This window comes from Clytia hemisphaerica, unplaced genomic scaffold (genome assembly GCF_902728285.1).
Source record: "Clytia hemisphaerica strain Z4C2 unplaced genomic scaffold, Clytia hemisphaerica genome assembly, whole genome shotgun sequence".
NCBI classification, from domain to species: Eukaryota; Metazoa; Cnidaria; class Hydrozoa; order Leptothecata; family Clytiidae; genus Clytia; species Clytia hemisphaerica.
Genome location: NW_027104175.1, coordinates 1,994,672 through 2,019,454, shown reverse-complemented (window position 1 = coordinate 2,019,454; position 24,783 = coordinate 1,994,672). Strand labels below are relative to the sequence as shown.

Genomic DNA, 24,783 nt, shown 5'->3' with positions numbered 1-24,783 from the left:
GTACTCTATTTTCGAAATTTTGAGACCCTTTCAGATAGTTTACACCAACCCCCCCCCCCCCCGCCGGGACACAGTTAAACTAAAATATCAAAAACCTTGTGACCTTGCACCTTTTTCTCAACCGATTTTTGGAGATTTTAAATGGGAATTTTAGAATGTTATGTTGTTTCCAACCCAAAAGATAAATAAACAAACAAAAAGTGAATTATTAATGACTTATTATACGATTTTTTTTATTGTTTGTCATAGCAACACCGCAAAAAATAAAAATATAGAGTTGGCCAGATTTGGCCCGTGTGGAAATGTTCGACTTTCTCAGCATGAAAAATCTATTATAAACTTGTTAAGAATACTTTACATACAATTATATTGAATTTAGTTTCCCATAAACTTTGTCATAACAACATAAGTTCTCATAAACCATAATAGCCTAGATTTGGCTATCTTTCAGCGAGTTTGTGCTCGATTGTAAAGAGATACTACTCCCACGAGCAGAAGTTCTCGCTGAACTTGCTCTTGAAGAATGAGGTCTATGGGATAAAGCACTAGAAGGATGCAATAATAAGGGTTCATCTTTCAATGTCCAACGACTTTGATACAAACGTCGAATGTCTCCTTCAATTTCGTCATCTTCCTCATCTTCTTGTTGTGAAAAAGACAACTCATCTTCTACTGCTTCCTCACTTAAAATCCAACGACTTCGGTACAATCTTCGAATATCCAACTCAGCACTTCCATCTTCTTCTTCTTTGTCTTTTGGGACGTTGTAGACCTGATCGTCCTCTTCAAGTACCCATTTACTTCCATACAACCTCCTTACATCTGCTAATGCCTCGTCATTATCGTCATAGGCTGAAAAATAAAAAAATACAGTATACACTCTGTTGCAAATGCTATGAGACTGTAGTTCAGAAAGATCTTCGAGCTTTCGTTTTGTATTATGGTAACTAAATGCCTTAAAGATTCCTCCTTAAAGCAATATGAAGCTATGTAAAACTGACCTTTATCTTCTTTAGGGGGTGGTGAGTAGAACCAGGGCATCGGGTGAATGTATTGTCCCTTCTTCTCATCTTCTTCTTCGATTGGAAGAACTTTTTGATGTTTTTTCTTCCTTAACAAGAAGTAAAGCAAGATGAGGACCAATATGATGCCACAAACAATGAAAAAAACGAGCAAAGCAATCACAATGCATTCATCATCATTCGTCTTCTTCTCAACAACCTCGTTCCCATATTCCTCCGCCACTCCGCCCCCTGATTCCACCTGGTGCACATCATCTGCATAAACTGAAGAAGGCACTGTATTGTACTTTGTTCCATCAGGCCTCTTCACTGTGAACAAATTGTTGTATACAAACAAATTCAATCTTCTGAGTGTTTGGTTGTATTTGTTTCCAGTTAGAATAACTTGAAAAGACACGACGATACTGCCTTTAGTCAGATTGCAGTTACCGAATTGATCCACTTCCAATTTTAAGTTTTCTCTTGTGTCGTTGCAAATCTTCTCTGTAGCTGCTTCCATGCTGCCGTACTCTGTAATTAGCGTTTCATATTTTTCAATGAATTTGAATCTCATAACACTGTCATGAATAGTAGTATCCTCGTTTATTCCGCTTGTTCCTGTTTCTTCGGATGAAGTCTCATTGTTTGTCCCATTGCTTGCAATTGAAGTTCCATTTGTTGTTAGGTTTGAAGTTTCCGTAGATGGGGCTGTAGATATAGTAGGAGGAGGGGTAGTAGTTGTGGCTGGAGTTAGAGTTGGGGTAGTGGTTGTGGTTGTAGTTGGAGGAGGGGTAGTGGTTGTAGTTTGAGGAGGGGTAGTGGTTGTAGTTGGAGGAAGAGTAGTTGTTGTAGTTGGAGGGAGTGTAGTGGTTGTAGTTGTAGTTGGAGGAGGGGTAGTGGTTGTGGTTGTATTTGGAGGAAGAGTAGTAGTTGTAGTTGGAAGAGGGGTAGTGGTAGTGGTTGTAGTTGGAGGAAGGGTAGTGGTTGTGGTCGTAGTTGGGGGAAGGGTAGTGGTTATAGTTGTAGTTGGGGGAGGTGTAGTTGTTGTAGTTGTAGTTGGGGGAGGTGTAGTTGTTGTAGTTGGAGGAAGTGTAATGGTTGTAGTTGGAGGAGGGGTAGTGGTTGTGGTAGTGTTTGGCGGAGGGGTAGTGGTTGTGGTTGTAGTTGGAGGATGGTAGTGGTTTGTGGTAGTGTTGGCGGAGGGTGTGGTTGTGGTTGTAGTTGGAGGAGTTGTAGTGTTTGGTGTTGTATTTGGAGGAGGTGTAGTTGGGTTGTAGTTGGAGGAGCGTAGTGGTTGTAGTTGAGTTGGTAGGAAGTGTAGTGGTTGTGGTTGTAGTTGGAGGAAGTTGTGGTGTTGTTGGTTGTTGGTTGTAGTTGGGGGGGGTAGTGGTTTGTCGTTGTTGGGTAGTTGAAAGTGTAGTTGTTGTAGTTGTAGTTGGGGTGGTTGTAGTTGTTGTAGTTGTAGTTGGGGGTCGTGGTTGTGTTAGTTCTTTGGGGGAGGGGGTAGTGGTTGTATTGTAGTTGGGAGGCGGGGTAGTTGGTTGTATTTGTAGTTTGGGGGAGTGTAGGTTGTAGTTTTGTAGTTGGGGGTGTAGTGGTGTAGTTGGAGGAAGAGTAGTGGTTGTAGTTGTAGTTTGGGGGTGTAGTGGGGGGTAGTGGTGTGGTATTTGGGGGGAGGGGTAGTGGTGGTAGTTGGGGGAGTAGTGGTTGTGTGTAGTTGGAGGAATGTAGTGGTTTGTAGTTGTAGTTTGAGGGTGTAGTGGTTTGGTTGTAGTTGAGGGTGTAGTTGTAGTGGTTGTAGTTTTGTAGTTGGGGGAGGTAGTGGTTGTAGTTGGAGGAGGGGTAGTGGTTGTAGTTGTAGTGGTTGGGGAGGGTGTAGTCGTTGTAGTTGGGGAGGTGTGGTTGTAGTTGTGTGGAGGAAGTAGTGGTTGTAGTTGTAGTTGGAGGGGTGGTGGTAGTTGTAGTTGGCGAGTGTGGTTGTAGTTGTAGTTGGGGAGGGGTGTTGTTTTGTTGGGGAGTGTGGTTGTAGTTGTAGTTGGAGGAAGTGTAGTGGTTGTAGTTGTAGTTGGAGGAAGAGTAGTGGTTGTAGTTGTAGTTGGGGGAGGGGTAGTGGTTGTAGTTGGAGGAGGTAGTGGTTGTAGTTGTAGTTGGAGGGAGTGTTTAGTTGGTTGTCGTGTGGTTGGAGGAGGTCGTTAGTAGTGGTGTTCGTAGTTGGGGGAGGGTGTGTAGTGGTTGGGTTGTGGTTGGAGGAAGTGTAGTGGTTGTAGTTGTAGTTGGAGGGAGTGTAGTGGTTGTAGTTGTAGTTGGAGGAAGAGTAGTGGTTGTAGTTGTAGTTGGGGAGGGGTAGTGGTTGTAGTTGGAGGACGGTGTTAGTGGTTTAGTTAAGGTCGTGGTGGTTGTAGTTGTAGTGGAGGAGTGGTTTGTAGTTGTAGTTGGGGAGGGGTAGTGGCTGTAGTTGGCGGCAGAGTAGTGGTTGTTAGTTGGAGGGAAGTGTAGTGGTTGTAGTTGTCGTTGGAGGAGTAGTTTGTTGTCGTTGGAGGAAGCGTGGTGGCCGTAGTTGTAGTTGAAGGAAGCGTGGTGGTTGTAGTTGTAGTTGGAGGAAGAGTAGTGGTTGTAGTTGGAGGAAGGGTAGTGGTTGTAGTTGAAGTTGGGGGAGGAGTAGTGGTTGTAGTTGTAGTTGGAGGAAGCGTAGTGGTTGTAGTTGTAGTTGGAGGAAGGATAGTGGTTGTGGTTGGAGGAAGCGTTGTAGTTGTAGTTGGAGGAAGCGTAGTGGTTGTAGTTGTAGTTGGAGGAAGTGTAGTGGTTGTAGTTGTAGTTGGAGGAAGTGCAGTGATTAGAGGAGGGGTAGTGGTTGTGGTTGGAGGTGGGGTAGTCGAAGTAGTAAAAGTTGTTGTACAAATACAAGTTGTTGTTGAAGGGTTATTGGTTGATGGCATTGTCGTGGTCGTTGTTGTTTTAGTAGAGGTTGTTATTATTGTTGTTTGAGTTGATGTTGTGTTTGGGACAGGTGTTGCCAAAGTAGATGCTGTAGTTGTGTTGCCACTTGAGGATGGTGTGAGGGATGTGTTAGAAGTTAAGTTGAGATTTGTTGTTGGTTGTTGTGTTGACGTTGTTGTTGCGATGTTCACTGTGGAAGTTGCGACGGTTGTGTTAGAGGTCGAATTTGTTGTTATAGCCGTTGAAGTTGCTGGTTCTGTCGAGGTGGTTGTTGTTTTGGTTGTTGTAATGGGTGTTGTCGTTGTGAAGAGTGTAGTAGGCGAAGCCTGTGACGTAGTTGTACACTCACATATTGTTTGCTGTGGGTTGATTGTTGAAGGAGAGACACTAGCTGTCGTAGTGGTGGTGGCAGATGGATTAGCTGTAGTGATCGAAGCAGTAGCAGAAGCTGTATTTGTTGTAGTTGGAGGAGATGTTGTGTTTGTGGTCGTTGAAAGTGGAAGGGTAGTGGTTGTTGTCAAGCTGGAAGGAGTTGCAATTGTTGTATTGGTCTGAGGAGGCGTATTCGTGGTAGTTGTCTGAGGAGCAGTGGTTGTGGTTGTAGTCGGAGGAGGGGTATTGGTACTGGTTGTGGCAGGAAGGGTTGTTGTTGTTGAAGTAGCAGACGGTTGGTTGGTTGCCACCGTAGTTGTCATTGTTGTGGTTGATCCGAATGTCGTGGTTGCAAGACATATTAACAATACAAGTTTTATTAAAACCATTTTTTAGCTGAAAATTGATTAGATAAAGTTAATCGCAAATTAGAAATGTTTGGATAACAGCCCTAACAGGTAGGCGGAACGCTAAAAACAAAGCTTTATAATCTACAAAAGTTTTCTAGCCGTAGTCTCTTCGGACTATCATTTTTAAACAAATAAATTCCATACTACAGTAGACTACTCCCGGTTATTCGAACCTGCACTTATTCGATTGATTTGCGGGTTATTTGAAGTGAGATAGCTTTCCCCTTGGATCTGCCTATCTACCCAACTCAAACAAGTCTCGGTTATTCGAGCTTAAGTTCATTCGAACTTTCAGTTATTCGAAGTGTGTGTATTTCCCTATAGACTAAATCACTTCGAATAACCGGGAGTTTACTGTTTTTATTATTTAAAACTTCACTGAGATAGTAAGTTTTGAAGTTTTTACTTTATATGACTTATTAGGTGCTACTATTTATGAACTTACTGTAAAAAAATCATTTCAATAGATCTTTGATTATGTAATCCAAACGAAAGCTTGAATACTTTAGGCATACAAACTTTCGCGGTTTCCGCGAATTTTAGCCTTTTTCGCGAAATTAAATGTCTTTGAAAACTCTTAAAAGGGCCATTCGCGTACTGTAAGTTTATGCTCACGAAAAATTCTTGAAAAAAATAGAAACACTTTAAAACTACTAACAAGAAATTGTAAGAATGATGGTCTTTTTTAGCCTGTCAAAGCCTTGCAAGTCAAAAGACACAAGTTTGAATCCAAATGTCAAGAAGAATTCATCCCTCTTTGCCATTTTTTCGTGTAAAAACTTACATTACTTTGTTTTTATTCATCAAAAAAGATTTTTACGTCAATTCTCTCAACCCAAGGAATTATTATAGACACTGGAAAAACAACTCGCTGATTTTTGCCAATTTCTCATGTACAAGCCTTGTCCGCAGTAATGACATTATTGTTCACCCTCCTTCCGCCATTAACATGATTCTTCATAGCATTTTAATTGCATTTCACATCAAAATACACTTATCCAATTCCCAAATGAGACTTTAAGCTCTCCTCCGAGATTCAAACTCATCTAGTTAATTACTAATTATACGTCGTTATGACGTTTTAAAATGCGCGGAAGATGTAAAACAAGCTATGTATAAGAAATTGAATCTTGACACTAGAAATTTCTAAACTTCAACCTCAAAAAGTCCACCGTGCCACCACGTGCCACCAAAATATTTTCATACCACAGTGGAGCTATGAGACTCACGTCTAATACATGTCAATCTCAGCTCTTCTCAGAGAAATATTGGAAAGATATTCCCAATTCAAAATTTCGTGTCATAAGCATTGTGTTTGAATTTACTCGTCTGATGATGTTTTTCTCACCTGTTCTCACACCAGATTTCATAAATGTATTCGTGTGGTATTCTAGCATTTATTTTCAAACTTTTGGCCAGTTAAAGTACGCATAGAAAAAGTAAGAGAACTTTTTAGAAATAAGAGTATTAATCATTTTTCAAAATCAGAGTCCTTCGAGCCGCCATGACAGTTGTCCTTTGCGGACAAAGCTAGATCCTTGATTGTTTTCTTAAACAAAAGAAAGACAATACTTCGCTCTCCACCGTTTCATTCGATGTTTGTCCAGAGTCTCTATAATAAATCCATGCTCAACCTAATTGTTTACGAGATTGTTCGCGCCCTCGTTTTCGCGAAATACCGCAAAAACCAAAAAGTGCTGAAGTCAGCAAAGCTTGTTTTTTAAATAACTCCAGTTTGGCTAATGGTAGAAACATGAAATTTAGACGAAAGTTGCTCATCATTAAAAGGATCATTTTGCAAAAAAGTGCTGACGTCTGCAAAATTTAATAAATTTTTTTGCCAAATGTTTAGCTACAGGTCTTCTTTTGTGGTCCTAGGAGCCATAATGAACGTCTGTGCCAAATTTTAGCCAAATATAATTTTTTCAACGCTTGAGCCGATTTTGAGCTAAGACTTTATGGATTCAAAGTTTCGCGAGACAAAATCGCCTAGAATTTGAAAATTTCTGATCGCGAAGTTTGTACGCATAAATTATCCCCTATCATTTGCGCCAAAAATCCTCAAATGAAACATTTTGGAGATTAGAATTGAAATTTATTAGCCCTTTAAGTGCCAATGTTGGGTATATCGGACATGGGTTAATGCCCAGTTTGAGTTAGAAATCGTCTCTTTTGGTCTAACTCGTAGGAATTGGATTGGGCTTCATGGTCAAGCAAAAAAATCAAAAGTGAGTCTTTCCAGCGAGATTTTAACTCCTTCTAGATCCGGAGATATAGCCTTTAGTTTGAACTAGCAATTTTCTAAAAAAAACTTAGAAAAAAGGACCGCGGCATTTAAAGGGTTAATGTTAGAAAAATAAAAATAAAAATTGAGAGTACACATCAAAAAATACTAATCTACCATAAAAGAAATAGATGCTGAATAAGATCACCACCACATTAAGCCACCTAAGCCATCGAAAATGATGTAATTTAGTCATTTTTGTCCTGTCAAAATGGTCTGGACTGATAGATAGGTCAAATTATGGGTTGAATAGTTTTGAATAAAACATGAAGTGTAACGGTTGTCCAGTTTCCGTGTTTTGAGTATCACCATGGTGATTGAATCATTCCCTCTATTTAAAACCTATTTAAAAACTGATTCCATTCAAAAGTACACAATATTTTCTTATCTTCTTCATTATTCACAATCTGAGCTATTTTTTTGCTCTGATTTTTCCTGTGAACAAAATTTTTCTTCCACCTGCGTCACTAGAAACGTAAACAAACATAAGAGGCCTGAAAAATTTAACTGACACCAGCTCACAAACCTTTGCCCTTCATGCATTGATGCGATTCAATTTATACCCCTGTGTCACAGACCCGCTGGGAGCCCAGCGCCACTGGAAAGATTTACAAAAATTTCGTCCGCGGTGGGAAAATACCCTAGAATTTCCAGAATTTCAGCCCCACTTGGAAATTAACTTTTATTTCATCCCCATATTCGAAATTCAATGTTTAAAAATGGTACTTCAAAACCATTGCCACTGAATCTTTTTGCCTCGGAACAAAGGAATATCTATCCCCATTAGGATTTCAATAGGAATTTTTATCCCCATTGAGAAAAAATGTTCCACCGGGGCTGTGAGACAGAGGTGTCTATATTTGTATGATGGTTTGTCAGCCAACCTTACTGAGGCTGTTAAGTTGCTGTTACATTTCTAGATATACGGCTTCAAGCTAAAAAGCGTGGAGTCAAATTTTCTTTTACACCTCAGGTGTTCAAGTTATGGTTAGACTAGAGTCTACTTCTGGCTGAACTTTTCTTTTTGATAATTTTTGATGATGCTGAGTCCAGTGAAGTAGACTAGGAACGTTTGGCGAGGGCGCCATTTTGAAAAAGAATGTTTAAAATCCAATTACAAAAAAACTACTTGGAGTTGAAAGATATAACCAAAAATGAGAAACAAACATCAATAACAGATTTGCAATCCCTTATTCTCAAATAAAAACATTGCTTCGTACTGTTTTTACCTTCCACAAACAACTAAAATCTGGCGGACTGTTTTACAGTCCGCCTAAGCAAAAGCATATTACCATATACTACCGGGCCACTTAATCGCGCCATCCAGTCTAGAAAAAAAGTGGACCCCGGGCTAAGTTATGGTATGCTCAAAAACCTGAAAATTAAGATAATTTTTGAAGACCATTAGCCGACAGAAAATGAGCAAACCAATGATTTAATACGAAGGATACCATGATGAAGTTTTCCTGTAGGGGTGTTACCTAATTGTTTACACCCTCATTTTCGCGAAAAACCGCAAAAACCAAAAAATGCTGACGTCAGCAAAACTTGTTTTTTAAATACATTTGACGCTCTCTGATTCGACCTTCTACTATTCGATAGGCTCCCTTATTCGATGAAATTTAAAGTCCCCGTCAACAAGAAACTCTCATAAACGACGCTCTTTTATTTGATAAGCTCCCTTATTTGATGAAAATTCAATCCCCCTTGAAGATCGAATTAGAGAGCGTCAACTGTAACTCCAGAACGGTAGAAACATGAAATTTAGACCAACTTATATACTAAATTAGCAAAGGAACAAAGGAAATGGTTCGATTTACAAGTAAAGTAAGTAAGTATTTACCATTTAACACTACAGAAAAGATACAAGTGATGATATGCACAAAAAATATATGGAAGGAGACCGCCTTATAGTCTAGCTAATCAAAAAGATGCGGCCACCTAAGTACAGATTGCGTTCATAACACTTTGTAAATTATTTATAAATGTTTATATTTTTGGACCTACCATCGGTGGTCCTATAAATTAACCCATGTCCGTCCGTCCGTCCGTTCGTCTGTTACCAGCTTTTCTCAGGATTGGCTTATTAGTTTTTTCTGATTTTTTTGCACAATGATGCAAAATGGCTATGGCCAGAACGTGACGGAGCCCGATTTTTGAGAACAAATTTATTTGGGCAGATTTGGGCCAAAAACTGCCTAAAAATAGGGTTTTTTGGACTTTGTGCAAAATCCTGTCATTACTTTTTTCTGACTTTTTGTACAAAGATGGAGGGCAAGATTCTCTAAAGAATGGCTGAAGTGGTTTTTCCCGGAAAATTCTTACTTGCATTAAAAAATGGATTTTCGTATTTTGGGGAAATTCCCTTTAACAAAACAATGCCCAAAATGTGACGGAGCCAGATTTTTAAGGAAATTTTTTTTGGGCAAATTTGGGCCAAAAACTGCTAAAAAAATAGGGTTTTTTGGGCCTGAATGGTTTAAGTGATTTTCGTATTTGGGGTAATTCCTTTTTACCATTTTACATTATTCAACACACGAGCTTTATTTTTCCATTCTGAATTTTTGTACAATTATTGTCACTTTTTTCTTATTTTCATCTGATGTTAATATCATTAGGTAGGTCCATTCAGCATGTTGCTTGTTAAGAATTTTGTTATCTAAGAATAAATTTGCTAGTTTGCTAACCTTTCTTAGTAGGGGAGGGGTGTGCTCAGTATCTCCCAAGACGAGAGTAAGGGCGAGAGATTTAACAACACTGAAATCAGATGAGCTCAGGGTAATATTTGGGTAAGATCGCTCCGAGATCGCTGGATGCTGTTCCAAAAAGATTTGTTCCCAAAGGTAATGGTGTTGTAGGAGGGAACAAAAAGTAGTTTCAAACATGCTCCTCTGGTACTTTGAGTGTTTTCGTCTTCAGCATCGAGCTGAATAAAGTTAAAAAACTCCAGAAGGTCAAAGGGTAATTTGTTATTTAGGAATCTGTGGACAAAAGATATATTAAGGCATTTGACAAGGTCAAAAATCTTGAGAATTTTGAGGTCAGAAAAGAGTGGAGAAGAGGGGCATCGAAAGTTGTTAAAAGTAATAAGACGTAAGGCTTTTTTTGAAGGATAAATATAGACTTAGAGGTGGTATTGTCAGTAAGACCCCAGAGTTGACAACCATATTGAAGATGGGAATGAAAAAGAGCATAATAAATGTTAACTAAGGTTTTTATTGAAACGTAGTGCCTGAGCTTAGATATAATACTATTTGCTCTGGCAAGTTTAGCTGATAAAGATGTGGTGTGGGCTTTCAAGTTGAGGTGCATGTCAATCAAAACGCCAAGATATTTGATATTTGAACTTTGAAAAATTTTCTTACCTCCAATTTTAATAAAAGGAACAAAAGGAAGAATTTTTCGACACTGTCTGAAAATTAAAAATTCTATTTTTCCAGCGTTAAGGGATATTTTATTGGCTTTGAGCCAAGTTTGGAGGGATCTTAGGTCACGATTGACTCTGTTGCAAAGGAAAAGAAGGTCATCATTAAAATGTAAAATATGGGTATCATCGGCGAAATGAAAAGTTTCACTTGAAAAGATTGCATTGTGAAGATCATTAATATAGATTAAAAATAAGAGAGGTCCCAGAACAGAGCCTTGTGGAACACCATGAGGGATTATTTTAATTTTATTAGATGAAATAGAGACAAACTGGGATCTGTTAGATAAATATGATCTGAACCAGTCATTAGCCTTTCCTCTAACCCCATAGTGGTCGAGTTTTGAAATTAGAATAGAATGATCAACAGTATCGAAAGCCTTTTCTTGCCTTTTGCAAACGATGATTTGTTAAAGGATAAAGAATTAATTGTTAGTAAAACTTCAGCAGGGTTAACACGATCAAGAAAAATAGAGTTCCTAATGCAATTTTTGAGGTAGTGAGAGAAATGACGATTGGTTGGACCAATTTTGGAACGGACAGTATCTGCAATAGATGTAAAAAAAGTCATTGAAGCCATTGGCAACAACGTTTGGATCAGAGCTCCGATGGCCATTGACACGAATAGATGAAGGAGAAGATTGATTTTTGTATGTTTTATATCTTTGATAGTAAAAAGACTTCATAATAGGGTCCTTGGTTTGAATATATTTCCTAGAATAAAATTGACGTTGTGAGATTGATTTAAGGGCTCTGACCATAGTCCAAAAATTGATTTTGGTATTTGAACATAAAAGTTATATTTCAGGTTCCTTAACACTTTTAACAAAGAATTGCCTTTATAAATTGCTTTTTAATCGAATCCCTTAAGAGTAATTAGTATATGTAATCACATGATAACGAGTGCAATTCGAATATAATTGCACGAGTGATTTTTTTGTTATTAATTTTCCGAGTCCGAAAGGACGAGGAAAATTCGAAACAAAAAAATCACGAGTGCAATTTTCGAAGTGTACGAGTTATTATGTGATTACGAGCTAATCGCACAATGGCTTTCACTACTTTTTCCCAGTTAGGAAAGTAAATTACAGAAATTACACTGAGAGTTTTATATTTTTCTCTTCTCTTTATGTCTTTCTTTTATTGCTGTTTATTGATTTTCTTTTTCACAAAATAAATTTCGAATGCAATTAAAACGTTCGATGCAAAAAAAATGTAAGAAAAAACATTAAAATCAATTTTGTAAATATTGGCGCCTCATTGAAGAGTGTGATTAACGATTAATTGCTCTCTACAGGATGCAATTAACGATTAATTGCTCTCTTTGAAGGCGTGCCAAAGAAGAAAAAATAACTCATCGTGCGATTAAGAATTTAATTGCAAAAATGACGTTATGAACTTTAAAAAGATATTGATAATATGTTGCATCACCCTCTTTTACAAAAAGTGCTTAGTTTTAATGGGTAATTAATTTTTTTGTTTCAAAATTTCTTTACACTGTCCGCAAAGAATTGAACTATTTTAAATTTTGCGGAAAATTTTTCTAAAAAGAAGTGTCAAAAGTTATGACTGTTTTTTTAAGCAAAATCCAGATGAAAAATTGATGAAAAACCACTATTTTGAAGATTTCGAGACAAAGAAGCATTTACAAAAATTTTCCGCAAAAAGTTTTATTGTTCGGTAAAAGATACACCATCTACTGCGAAAATCTTTTCAAAATGTTTTTTCTTCGCCGAAACTAAGCTCTTCAAAGTTGAAATACTCTTCCTCGCAAAAGTCTTCATTTTCTTCTTCATTAATTTTTTTCAATGCAATTTTTGAATTTTCAGATTCAGGAATAGTTTGTCTAACAGAACATGTATAACATGCCATAGTTTTGTTGGTTACATCAGCCAGAAAAACGCATTTTAAACACGGCAATTATGAAAAATTCACTATGGTCAGAGCCCTTAATAATTCCGGGGGTGATCCATGGTTAAGCCCGAGTTTTTTGTATGTTGAAATCACCTAGCGAAAGTGGTTCAAGAAGTTTATTGAATTTATCAAGCGAAAAAAGAGGGTATTTATAGATGGATCCAACAATAGTATTAGTAGAATTTGGATGCAGGTTTTCTGCAAAAGTAGATTCAAGAAAGGTTGAGCAATACAACAGGGAGTCAAGATCTTTGCGGGGTTCAAAAGAGAAATTTTGCCTCTGTAGGCGTGTAAATTGGTTCCTGAAAATTTTCAAGATTGAAGTTGAAAGATAGTTTTTTCCCCTTCAAAATAGGGTTTCGGTGATCGCCATCACATCGAAGTTAAAATTGAGTTTAGAAATAACAGTGGTTAGATCATCTATGTGTAGAGCTAATGAAGCAATATTAAGGTGAAGAGAAGAAAAAGAGAAGGGCCCGCTTTCACGGGAAAGTTTTTGGAAGTCAGGAGTTTTGTAGTACGTACAGTCAGCAGCCTTGATTATCAAGGTCCAGACAGTTGTTTTGGCAGTGGTCAGAAATTAGGTGAAGATTACGAGCAACATCAATAAGTTTAGGGTTTAGGGCACCAGGGAGGGAAGGTTGGGATTTGAGATTAAAAGGAAGAGCCCCAAGGAGACATTTGGGGCAGTACCAGTCGTTAGGACTGGTAGATAAAAATTGAAATTCAGCAAGAGCCTGAGCATTTTAGGTGAGTCCAAAGTTTACAGGAGTCACAGAATATAGAGTTGCCTTCTTCTTTGACTGTCTTAGAACATACTGAGCATGGGAATAGTGTAGGCATAAAGTAAACTTACTTAATCATGATGAGTCACAAGCAAGAGAAAAATAAAACAAAACACCAGAGCAGAGCAAAGCCAACAAGACATTTACTTTCGCGAAAGCTTCAACTCAAGGAGAAAACAAGAAAGGTCTGGATTCAATTCGTCATTCAGAATGCATCGCATGTCTTATGGCTTAACTTTTCTCTGCTTAAGAAAGGTTGGTGAATTTAAAAATTGACCCTTTCGAAAATATTGTCCATTTTTGACGTTTTTGCCAACCTTGGAGGGACTATTTCCCTAAAATATCAGCTAAAAAGAGACTCAATTTGCTTTTTAATGGTTTTGTACCCTTATGAGGGTGTGAAAAAGGGACCTCTATGGCTCGCACATACCTGACACCCATTTAGCCTAAGTACACCCCCCCCGGGTTAGCAATTCCATTCTTATCAGCTACATAATTGGGAGTTATCAGTTGGTCAGTGGACCACAGGGATTGCTTAAATTATTTATTGATTTGATTCCGAGCAATAAGTTGAAACATTTGCAAAAGAAAAACAATGGAAAGCAATAAATTAAAAGTTGTTATATAACTTAATTGTCGGTTAAAAATCTCACCTAACAAAAATTTTTGAAAAATTTACGAAAAAATAAAGTTTAAATATATGAGAACAAGTAGACAAGCAGTTTATCAAAAAAAAAAAATTCCCAACATAAAAAATGTATTTAAAGAAGACTGTTTCAGTAAAAATAGGTTACTTATTTTAATGGTCTCTTTATTTCCCTCAGGTTTGCTTAAGTGAAAAGCTTTAAATTAATTTTGTCGCAGATTTTGTCATTTTATTAAAATCGAGAGAATAAAATCAGGAAACAATCATCTGATCAGTTAAATTAAAATATTTCTAAAAAGTTCCATTCCATCCAAAAATGTGATTATCTGTGATTTTCTCAGTCGAATTCGCATTAAAATATCCACCGTGGTGAACTAAACATGACGTCATTATCTAACATGGCAACCAGGCACCATGAATTATCCAATAAAATATGATCATAGAATGAATCATAAAATTACACAACATTTCTTTTTGACACTCATATCAGTCGATTGTTGAAGTTCTTTATCATGGTTTTGCACAGCCGTGTTGTGAGAGTGTTGTCCGCCATCACCCAATTCTAAAACAATCTGAGATGAGTCCGTATTTGGTTGGGGCGTTGAGTCGGCCGCCAGTTTCGTATACCGCCCTTCCGGATACGTATCGGCTGAGACTGGGAGAAAGAAGAAATAATTGAAAACTTATTAGTAGGTATTCTCAAATAAACTCTCAATTCATAATAAGTTAAATCTATTTAACAAGTATAACACTTGAAGAATGAAGGGATTTAATCACCTATGTAATAGTTTCAAAACGAGGCACTAAAAAAGGCTACTATTCGGGTGATGTATCTTTCAATTCTTATAATTGGTCTCCAAGTACCAGTTGAAACTAAGAAACGGACGTCTTACCTCCTCCGTTAGACAGCGTGTTATTCGCTTTGGTCACGTGATTAGTGGCACTTTCACTTTCGGTATCACTCTCAATGGAAATCTTTTGTTCCACCGCTTTGTAATGTACCCCGGTTGATAAGTTGACCGATACTGAACCTTCGCTTTGTTTCTGCTGTTGTTCTGCTTCTGGAAGAAAAGTCAGAAGTTTAAATGATAGACAGAACTTAAAACTTTCTTCTTTTTATAAATCTATTAACACAGCTGGGGGTTTGACTTTCCACGAGCTCATTTGTCACTTTTAGTAATATAAATGACCTTATCGACCCTTTCTGTGCCAGGTTCAATAAACACCGACCGGTATTATGTTAATTTTCTATTTCGGATAAAATTATACTTTTGGTTGTAAAATCTAGAGTACCTCGGTGGGCAAAATGGAGAGTCAGCAATAAACATCACTGCATTAATTATCAGAAAACGAATGCTTTTCGAAGAAAAAATTAAAGGATTAACGAAGGAGATGAGAAAAGCATACCGGTAGGTTGTTGTGGAGGTGACGGAGCGACCACAACTGGAGGCTGTGATGGTTGAGCAGGCTGTTTTTCATCAGGTGAAGAGAGATTTTCTTTGTTGTTTGAGGTGGTTTCCCCTTTCCGCGTTTCTTCTTCTTCTTCTTCCTCGCCCTGCACCAAAAGAAAACGCAAAAAAATTAATTAGGTTTGGTAAAAAGTGAAATCCTAGCACAATATTATTATATGCAAAAAAACTAGAATGGGAAGGAGGAAATTCCATGTAGAAAAAAAAAAATCAAGGTCAGAGTACAATACACACTTTTCTTTTGAGAATGGTGATTTCAAATTCGGCACGATACTAAAGTTACAAGTTTTTGACTTTTTGTAAACAGTATTATATTTAAACACTTGTAAACCCTGTAAGAACTCATTTTTAATTTTAACGAATAGCAAGGTATGTTGTTTCTTTTTTACCTAAAAATGAGTGTTTGAGGGAAAAATCAGGGGTTATTTTAGAAAATCATAAAAACATTAATTTTGGCGAGGAACCTAGTACTTTTGCGCGACAGTAATCCTTTCATTGGAAAGAAGTAGCGCCAAAGTAGTTTCCAACAAAATAAGTTCCCTATTGAAGCACATATTATTCTTTTAGCCACACACTTTTTAGCGATATCAGTCACAGGTGAAATTTCAATTTCTCTACGAAAAACTTTTCAAATATTTTTCTTAAGGGTTAGGATAATCAAAGAAAAGATAAGGATCAAACGAACCGTGTTGATAACGACGTGTAAGAAGTCAGGATTTTGACGGAATATTCCCTCTTGTTTAGCGTCGTTGACGGAAATTTTGTGCTTTTCGACGATGCTCGTTCGACGCACGGATAATCTAAAAAAGTAAACAATTCAAAAATTGAATCACGTGACCCTGAAAATTTGAAGATGTTTCAAGTTCTTTTTCTTCAAACTTTTCTTACAGTGAATAACTTTCTTGCAATAGCAGGTATAATAAAGCCTTAAGTTTCGAATGAAACCAAATGTATTTATTGAGTAAAGAAATTACTTTATCGTTAATTTATTTGAGTTATTTGAGTAACAATAATTTCATCTTACGTTCTGGAGCTATTGCTTTGACTTCGTTTCAATTTATGTGATTTGGTTCCAGACTCTTTGAGTTCGATAATCATCCCCTGCAGATCTTCGTCCTCCGTCAAATCTGAATAAAAAGAAGACGTCGTAAAGATCAAAATATGACGAGCGGTAAGAAAAACTCACCCAAGATTCACTGTGTTTTATAAAACTTGTAGCCTCAAAATGACACATCAATTTACTTTAACCGGATTAATTTTCACAAAATTTAATTTCGCGAAATTTCCAGATGTTAGATCCCGCGAAATTACGTCAGATCACTGATTCTCAAAATTCAATCTACGCAAAATGTTTTAACCTATTCGTTTTTTTTACATAGCAATCTTCTAAGCTATATTTCTCATTGGCTTCTTTGCTAGCCGTAAAAGTAAAGAGAAAAGGGAAGTAGACGTTTTTACCCTTCAGACCCGAATGACGTACATAAACGTCCAAAATGAGCTCATATACCAAGTCTCAGACCTAAGGCTATAACTCCTGACCACTTGATTTAAAAGGGTATAAACTGAATACTTTTAGAAAGAGTATAAAAATACCTTCCAAATGGTACCAAAACCATTTTCTAACTTTCAAGCTACAAGCTTTAACACTATTTTAAAGTTTTAGGATTCAAAAAAACAGTTGAAAATTTTGAGATTTTTTTAAAAATGTTGCGCGCTGGAAAGGTTAAGCTCTCTTTTGATATTTGAAAAGCTAATGTTTTGAAAGAACAGCGAGGCAGCAGTTTTCATAGAAAAGCACTGATTCAAAATGGCGATCCAGAAATGGGACATTCTTGGATGTTTTAAATAGTTTAGGCCACTTTGGTTCATGAATACATTGTTTTTATAATGGCTAAAGATCCAGTAAGTATATCTCATATGTTTTGTTTTTAGCATAATAAATTCATATTTTTGAAAATATTGCAACTGTCGCCGACTAAATCGTCTAGTTTCACGGTAACCGAAAACTTCAGGAGCTAAAAATACTGAATGAAAGTGTTGCTAAGAAAGGCGGATTATCCGGTGGGAAACCGGACAGAATGAAGGAGATAAGAATCTCACCAAAAGGAGTTTCACCATCCTTTGTCAGTGCATCCAAATCTGCACCATGGTTCACAAGAATCTCGATGATTTTGTCCTGAAATGATAATGTATATTGGTAAACGAGACAAAAGAAACGATAACGTGTATGGGTAAACGAGTCATAAGAAACAATATCGTCTATGGGTAAACGAGTCATAAGAAACGATATCGTGTATGGGTAAACGAGTCATAAGAAACGATAACACGTATATTGGTAAACGAGTCATAAGAAACAATATCGTGTATGGGTAAACGAGTCATAAGAAACTATAACGCGTGTATTGGTAAACGTCATAAGGAAATCATTTTTAAAGTATTCGAAATTCGAATTGTTGAAACGAAGGACAGTGAAAGCCGATGTTTTTAAAGGTGGTTCACTAATTTAAGACTTTCAGCGACAATGGGAGCCAGAAAGACTTGTCAGGTGTACGAATAACATAATACTCACGTGACCCCAGCAAGCGGCCGCGTGAATAGGTTGCCATGCATCGTGGTCGACAACACTTATTTTAGCTCCGTGATCCAATAAATATTCCACCACCTGATCGTAACCATTTGCTGCTGCTATGTGCATCTGAAATGAAGAAAATCTATTTCACAGTCCTTCTGTATACTTGATCAAATCAAATTCTTGTTATCTGTTTGCCACATGTTTACCTAACTGCGCACAATACATGGCAATAACCAAAAACTAAGCATTTTGAGAAGGGAACCAAAAATTACAAGCGAAAGCAAACGAAGACGATATAAAAAGCAGAACGAAAGCATGCTCCCCATTGAAAATTAATTTCAAACTTTTCCACAACAAAAATTCTGCACTCTTTGTGATCAAACTGCTTTAATACAGAGATAAATCACTAGGGACGAAATCTAATTTATTTGAGATTCCACTTACGACAGTTTCTCCATGTGAACCTTGAACATTGAAATCATATGAATTTTGTTGCGCCGCTTCTCTCAATTCGTCCAACATGAGAGTGGCTGTTTCGTTTCGAATTTGCTCCAGCCCTTCTTCGTCATAACCTTAAAAGACAGCGTTCAATAATGTAAATCTCTTGTTTACTATCATAGTTCGGAACCCCCCCCCCCTTCCAAAAAAGTGAAGAAGGGGGGGGGGTCAGAAATTTTCACTAAAAAGGGGGCGGGGGATTAAATATTATTGTAGATAATTTTCCAGCACTGTTATGAAATTTGGTCTGCATGAAAGGAAGTTCTTTATTTTCACTAAAAAGTGGTATTATATTTGCCAGACTTAATTTTTCTTTACTGTTTCCCTTCCCTTTTTACCATAAAAAATTTAGCCCGAAAACCTTGGGGGATAGTTGGGGGGATGCCAAGAAGGGGGGGTTGTTTAAGAAGGGGGATCAGACCCCTTTCCGCACTATGACTATCCAAATAAACCACTGAAGCATTTTCTGAGCTTAAGCAAAATCCCTCTCTACATACTGTCATTCTATGAGCTGGGAGAGTTCTATAAAGACTGGGAAGGATCTCATGCTCAATATTATCCTCCCTAACACTTATAAACTAGTGTTTTCTTTGAGATGATGAATACCCCCTTTGAACCCTCGTCCTAAGGGGTTATGGCACCCTCCGAAAAACTGGGAAAAGAAAGTGGGTTGGGAGGGGGACAAAGCAAGAAAGGGGGACCCCTCAGGAAGAAAGGATTGACAAAAAGTCCGAATTCAAAGAAATACATGTCATTAATTACAAACTACCAACCTTTGCCAGCCATTGCTTCATCGAGGAAGATCTCTATTTCTTCCATATCTTCAACCAGGTCGATAGCCATATTTCCATCCGTGTTGATCTCCACTAGACTGGCTCCTTTCTCCACCAAGTATTTCACTAAATCAAGATTCCCACAGGCTACAGCAGCGTGGAGAGGCGTCCACAGGTCGGCATCTTTGATGTCAAGGTCAGCTCCATGTCTTATTAGCGTTTCTACAACATCCTGACAGTCTTCGATTACCGCCTTCAGAAAATATGAAAACAAATCTTTAGTTCATTCACTATCATCTGGGAATAGCTCTTTTTAACCATAGTTCAAAGTCTATTGCTATTTTCCCTAAATTTTATGACTTATATGGCTAGCAAATAGCTAAGTGATATTGGGCACTCAAAAACAAGACTGAACCACAGTTTGAAATAGTAGTAGCATGGGATTGGTCAAATTAATCTTTCAAACATTTTGAAAGAAGTTTGAACTACGTAAATGTCTTGTACAATTCGTTTTATAGAAATAGCCTGTCATTGTATACAAGAAGGCAAACTTTACGATAGTAACTTCTAAAGAATCTCGTCCAATGAAAGGCTAACATTTAACTTACTTGATGTAGTGCACTCAAGCCATCCTCATTTTGTAGGTCTGCACTCACTCCTGCTTGTGTTAATAGATGCTCGACTGAAAACAAAATGTCAACTCAAATTAAGACACTTCAAGTGTTGTGTTAAACTGTTGTATACAGTGGCATTTTATTCCTAATTGGAACACCTTATTAAACAAATATTACTAGGTAAGTATTCAACGGCCTTGAAATTTGCACGATCTGAAATTTTAACTTAAAATTTTCTGCTTTTTCAAGGAAACAACGGCTGGTTTTAATTAAGGGGGTTTTATCAACACGAAAATTTTCAATTTGTGTTAATAAAATGACTAGTAATATTTGTGTAATGAGGTAGAAGCCACAACTATAAAGAAAGAGTCGACAATATAGCATAGAGGTAAAGCAATATGCTAAATGGGCAGGCCCCACCCTAAGGTGTTACAAACAAACCTTCACCAGAATCATTCCGTGAAGCAGCTTCAATCAATTCGATGTTTTTATCAAAACGAATTCGTTTGTTGTGACTAGCATGCACAGGAGGATACGCATTTGGATTGGTTTCCCGGCTGTCATAAGATTTGATCTGTTCATGACGTCTTTTCCTGGCATGAGCTAGTCGGTCTTCTGGTGAGAAATTCTCGAGAGTTACAAGTTCATTAACTAGTGTGTCATGCTCGACGTACTGGACCATCCTTCAACGCATTGCTTGGATTAATCATTGCAAAAACATCCTCAACTTTTGAATATCAATAAGCAACAAATAGCATTGTCTATTTTTTGTTTACAAATCTTTGCTCTTTTTGAAATGAATCAGCAGCTATAATCAATCAGGCTGACAGTTTAAATGAAAATTATTTACACCTGTTTACACTGAAACAAAAGACAAGTTAATACTTAAAAGGTTGTATACAAAAACCATACCCTTACCAAATCAACTTTAATGCAAGAGTGCGATCAAGTGAATAAAGTCACTCTGATGTTGATTTTTAACAAGCGACACCTAGTGATAAAACTATATATTTTCTATACTATGCCTTATAGCGAACAGAGAGGAAGTTGATGGAGTTAGATGGAGGGTAGTGAAGACATCATACCGATTTCTAGGATATAATCAATAAAATGGTCATCTAATTAGGTTTAACTGTAGCATAACAAGACCATAGAGTATTACAACATCTCTGCTAAAGAGGAAAGTACTTTTCTCTTTAGCAGAGATGTTGTAATACTCTTTTATTGAAGCATAGTTTTCATATAATAAACATATATAAAAATTCGAGGGGGAGTAAAAAACTGAGAAGGCTACTTGAAAATGAACGCTGAAGAACTAGGGGAGGTCTGAATAATAGGTACAAACGTACTTTTTGAATTCCTTCCCGTATCAGACCTTTTTCACTTTTCAATCTGCCATCCCAGATTATATACAAAAATACAGGAATGAAAAAGCCGTGGTTGGAGTTAGTTGGAAAATATGCAAAACTGATGAAAGTTTACTCAAATATTACAAAGCTAACAATATTATTTATGTTGGGGGTATACCATAGCAACTTTTTTGCTTTTGATAGTTGTTTGGGATAATGCGCTGGTCTACCCTCAACTGCTCTAACTTGGGACGATTGGTCGAAACATGGGACTGATGATATCTGGCCTGTATTTTCACTTACTGCTAAACCTCTTTGACAACAAATTTGTTTTGATAACTCAACCAAGTTTATCAATCATACTTTCTGTCATAACATGTCACGATAACTTTCACTGATAGCGCGCCCTTTTTTACTTTTTTGTTTTCATTCAAAATGACCGGGCACTGATTGGGGAATTAGACAGTCAGGGGAATTAGACAGTCAGGGAAATCCCTCAATTGCGGTAGTAAATCTTTACTGCAATTGCAGTATAAACGTCAATTTTACAATTTTCATATGCCGCAATTGCAGTACATTCAAGAATCAGAATTAACCGCCTAACCGCCTATCACCTGATGGGATTAACAAATAACAAGTGTGCAACTTGCCGCGTGAGTGACGTCAAACGCTCTATCGTTTTGCCACTAATTTGGTCTTCTTCGTTCCAGGTATCGGCGTGTGTTCCACCAGGTTCCACTACGGATTTATGTCATATTTCGATTTAAAAGCCTACTCGATGCAAAAGAGAAATCGTGTATTTTTCCAGACCCAATCAATCGAACTTGTCAAACCAATCGAACCATCGAACTAATCGAACTTCATCGAACACTCACAATTTTACCGGAAATTGGAGTTTGATTAGTTCGGTAAGTTGCTTCAGTTCGATTAGTTCGGTAGGTTAAGCTACGGATTAGTTCGATTAGTTCGTTATTCCAATCCTTACCTCATTTTGCATAACTTATCGCCACTTCTTTGACCTTTGTAAAGCTGCCATCTTGCCGAGTCCTGGATATTTTGCTCTCCCGGATATTTAGTTTACCGACCCGAATATTTAGTCTGCACGACTGCCCACCCGCGCCGCGCGAGCGAACTTTTAAAACGCGCGGTAATATTGACGCCGGGCCGGGTGCACCCGATGGCGTTGCTGACGCGATGTTAGCACTGGTTTCGGAAAAATGTTCAATTCCGATATCGGGAGTAGCTTTCCCGATTTTACAATCCAATTTTTACTTTAAAATCGGACTTTTAATGGTGCGAACTAATCGAACAAATTAGGTTGTCGAACTAATCGAACCATAATTAGTGTTCGAACTTAATCGAACACTCACATACAATATTTGAAAAAAATGGAAAGTTCGATTAATTTTTTTGAAGTTCGATTAGTTCGATGGTTCGATTGGTTCGACAAGTTCGATTGATCGGGTCTGGATTTTTTAATACGTCGTTCATTAACTCAAATCAAATGACTTTGGAGGTTCGGTGAAATTGGGGCTGAATTGCCATCCCATGTTTTGTCAGATAGTCCCAAGTTAGAGCAATTGACGGTATTGAATAACAAATTACTGTACTACACATACATTATTTTACCTCACCCAGTACAACCAGGATAAATTATTTTGTCCCTGATGGTAACTGCTGTAGTGTACCAGAGGAATGTAAAGAGATGGAAAAACAGCTTTTCTGATGCCGTAGTATAGTGGTAGTGGTAGTCGACACATGAACTACCTTGGCTTCTGTGCAGGCGGCCTAGGGTTCGATTCCCACTTACGGCAGTTCCCTTGGCAAGTGAGCGTTCCTTCGCCCGGGTCAACCCAAGCCATGTGAGGGGAATTGGGTAGTCAGTTCAAGGTGCTGACGGGACGCTCATTAGTAAGCGTCTATAGTTGCAAGAATAGGCTTCTAAAGCCTCCTGCAACTCAACCAAATAGAAATAGAAATAGAAATTACTCAAAGTTCAACGATCACCTCTATTGAAAATTCTAATTGTAAAAACGTTGATTAGGTCATTATTATAAATGAAAGTCCAGGAAAGAGTTTGCCTCCGCTCCATTGGTGCAAGGTTACCACCAATCTCACGGTAGAATAGACCTTTTTTCAAAGAGGCAACCCTGTTGAATAATTATGTTGTCCAGCCATACAAACGGTGAAAACTAGTTTCAATCAGCAATTCCGCCCCTTCAATTTTTTTGGTTCTTTCTAGTCCGTGGTAATTTTCCGGGGGTCAGGATTCGATTATCAGTTAGGGTCAGGGTTGCTAGTAACGGCTTGTCACTGTGCCGGGTGCATACTCGGCGCCTTTGGCCCCGCAGGGTTGCTAGTAACGGCTCGAATTTCAGTCAGGTTTAAAAAGGGGTACTTTTACCCATATTATAATAACATTACCCCCGTCTTTTGCCAGTTTGGTATAATATGTTATGAATTGCGTGGTTCTGCTGTGCGACGATAGCTCAAGCGGTAAGGCGTCGGGTTTGAAAACCATGGTTGCTTGCATTTGGTGGTTCGAACCGAGATGTGGGAGTAAAGTTTCAGGATTAGCAAAATAGCTTCAAATAGTCAAATTCAGAAAAAACTAAGTCCAGAAATCAGAAAAAAACAGAGTTAGTGATAGGAAATAGAGAAAAAGAGGAGAAGGGCGGAATTGGTGATTGAAACTAGATCTTTCCCATACAAACAATGATACAGCAAAGTATAAATTACTGTTTCATGCATTGTAATATTGTTTTTCTGCTGGACTACATAATTATTCAACAGGGTGGTGGCCTCTTTCAAAAAAGGTCTATATCTAATTTCCTGCTGGTCTTACTTGTATCCGCACAGAGTAATATAGTTATGCAAAAGACCATCCTGTTTGCTTAAAGACTATAAAGCTGGGAGCAAACCGTCAAACATTGTTCTTCAAACATCGTGACGTTTCATGTATGAAATCGATGTTTGACAGTTTGCGGAGTCAAAAATCGTATCTTTTCAACAAAAAGATCAAAAAATATGTTTGAAACAATGTTTGAACAAGTTCATAATTGTTTCAAACATTCAACTCGGGGTTTCCCTAGAAGGAAGACATTGCATTGCTAATCGAACATTGAATATCATTTCGAACGCGTGATTTGAAAAATAAACAAAAGTCTTTTGTTTATTTTTCAATAAACGAAAGAAGAAGCCGTTGTAATGCAACAAAATAAATGTTTGAGACAATGTTGGAAAATGCCGCGCAAACCATTCAACAAGAAAGTTCAAATGTTTGAAGAACCATGTTTGATGGTTTGCTCCCAGCTTAAGGATAAATTTATCTAATGGTGTTTTAGTATATAGAAAAAGGGTGGGCACACATGAACTACTGTACTGGCAAACTCTTCGAACCCTCCTGCTGTCCTATACTTAAAACCAAACATTATCAAGCTATCAAAGTCAAGCGCCATTTTTCAAGTTTCTCAATTAAGTTAACAATCAACTCGAGTTTGTATTGGTATATCGAGTGTAAATGCTCTAAAAGCTAAGAAAAAGTGACAAATAAAAAATATTACGAAAGGCAGCAAATTCCAATCAATCGCATCTTCGGTCCGCCATGTTTACAAAATAGTAAATCTTACAAGAGTATTTAGCGGAACAGACATCGAAAGTAAAACCCTAGCTACACGGAATACCACCCTTAGTGGGGACAATACTTAATATTCTTTCGCTCAGAGTGTAGATAGT

At 37.6% G+C, this 24,783-nt stretch overlaps 2 protein-coding genes across 2 annotated transcripts; both read right to left on the bottom strand.

Moving 5' to 3' along the window:
- Positions 1-205: 205 nt before the first annotated feature.
- LOC136814512 (uncharacterized) lies at positions 206-4,640 on the bottom strand. Its single transcript, XM_067071068.1, has 4 exons — positions 3,452-4,640; positions 2,790-2,941; positions 1,002-2,173; positions 206-852 (listed from the first exon to the last, which is right to left on the bottom strand). The coding sequence occupies exons 1-4, from the start codon at positions 4,631-4,633 to the stop codon at positions 431-433; spliced, it is 2,928 nt and encodes a 975-aa protein (XP_066927169.1). The 5' UTR covers positions 4,634-4,640; the 3' UTR covers positions 206-430.
- Positions 4,641-13,733: 9,093 nt separating this feature from the next.
- LOC136814432 (protein phosphatase 1 regulatory subunit 16A-like) lies at positions 13,734-20,567 on the bottom strand. Its single transcript, XM_067070979.1, has 11 exons — positions 20,141-20,567; positions 19,694-19,767; positions 19,086-19,338; positions 18,259-18,386; positions 17,812-17,937; positions 17,343-17,418; positions 16,267-16,369; positions 15,928-16,042; positions 15,181-15,328; positions 14,667-14,834; positions 13,734-14,428 (listed from the first exon to the last, which is right to left on the bottom strand). Exons 1-11 carry the CDS (start codon positions 20,379-20,381, stop codon positions 14,223-14,225), a joined length of 1,638 nt encoding a protein of 545 aa, XP_066927080.1. The 5' UTR covers positions 20,382-20,567; the 3' UTR covers positions 13,734-14,222.
- Positions 20,568-24,783: the final 4,216 nt, after the last annotated feature.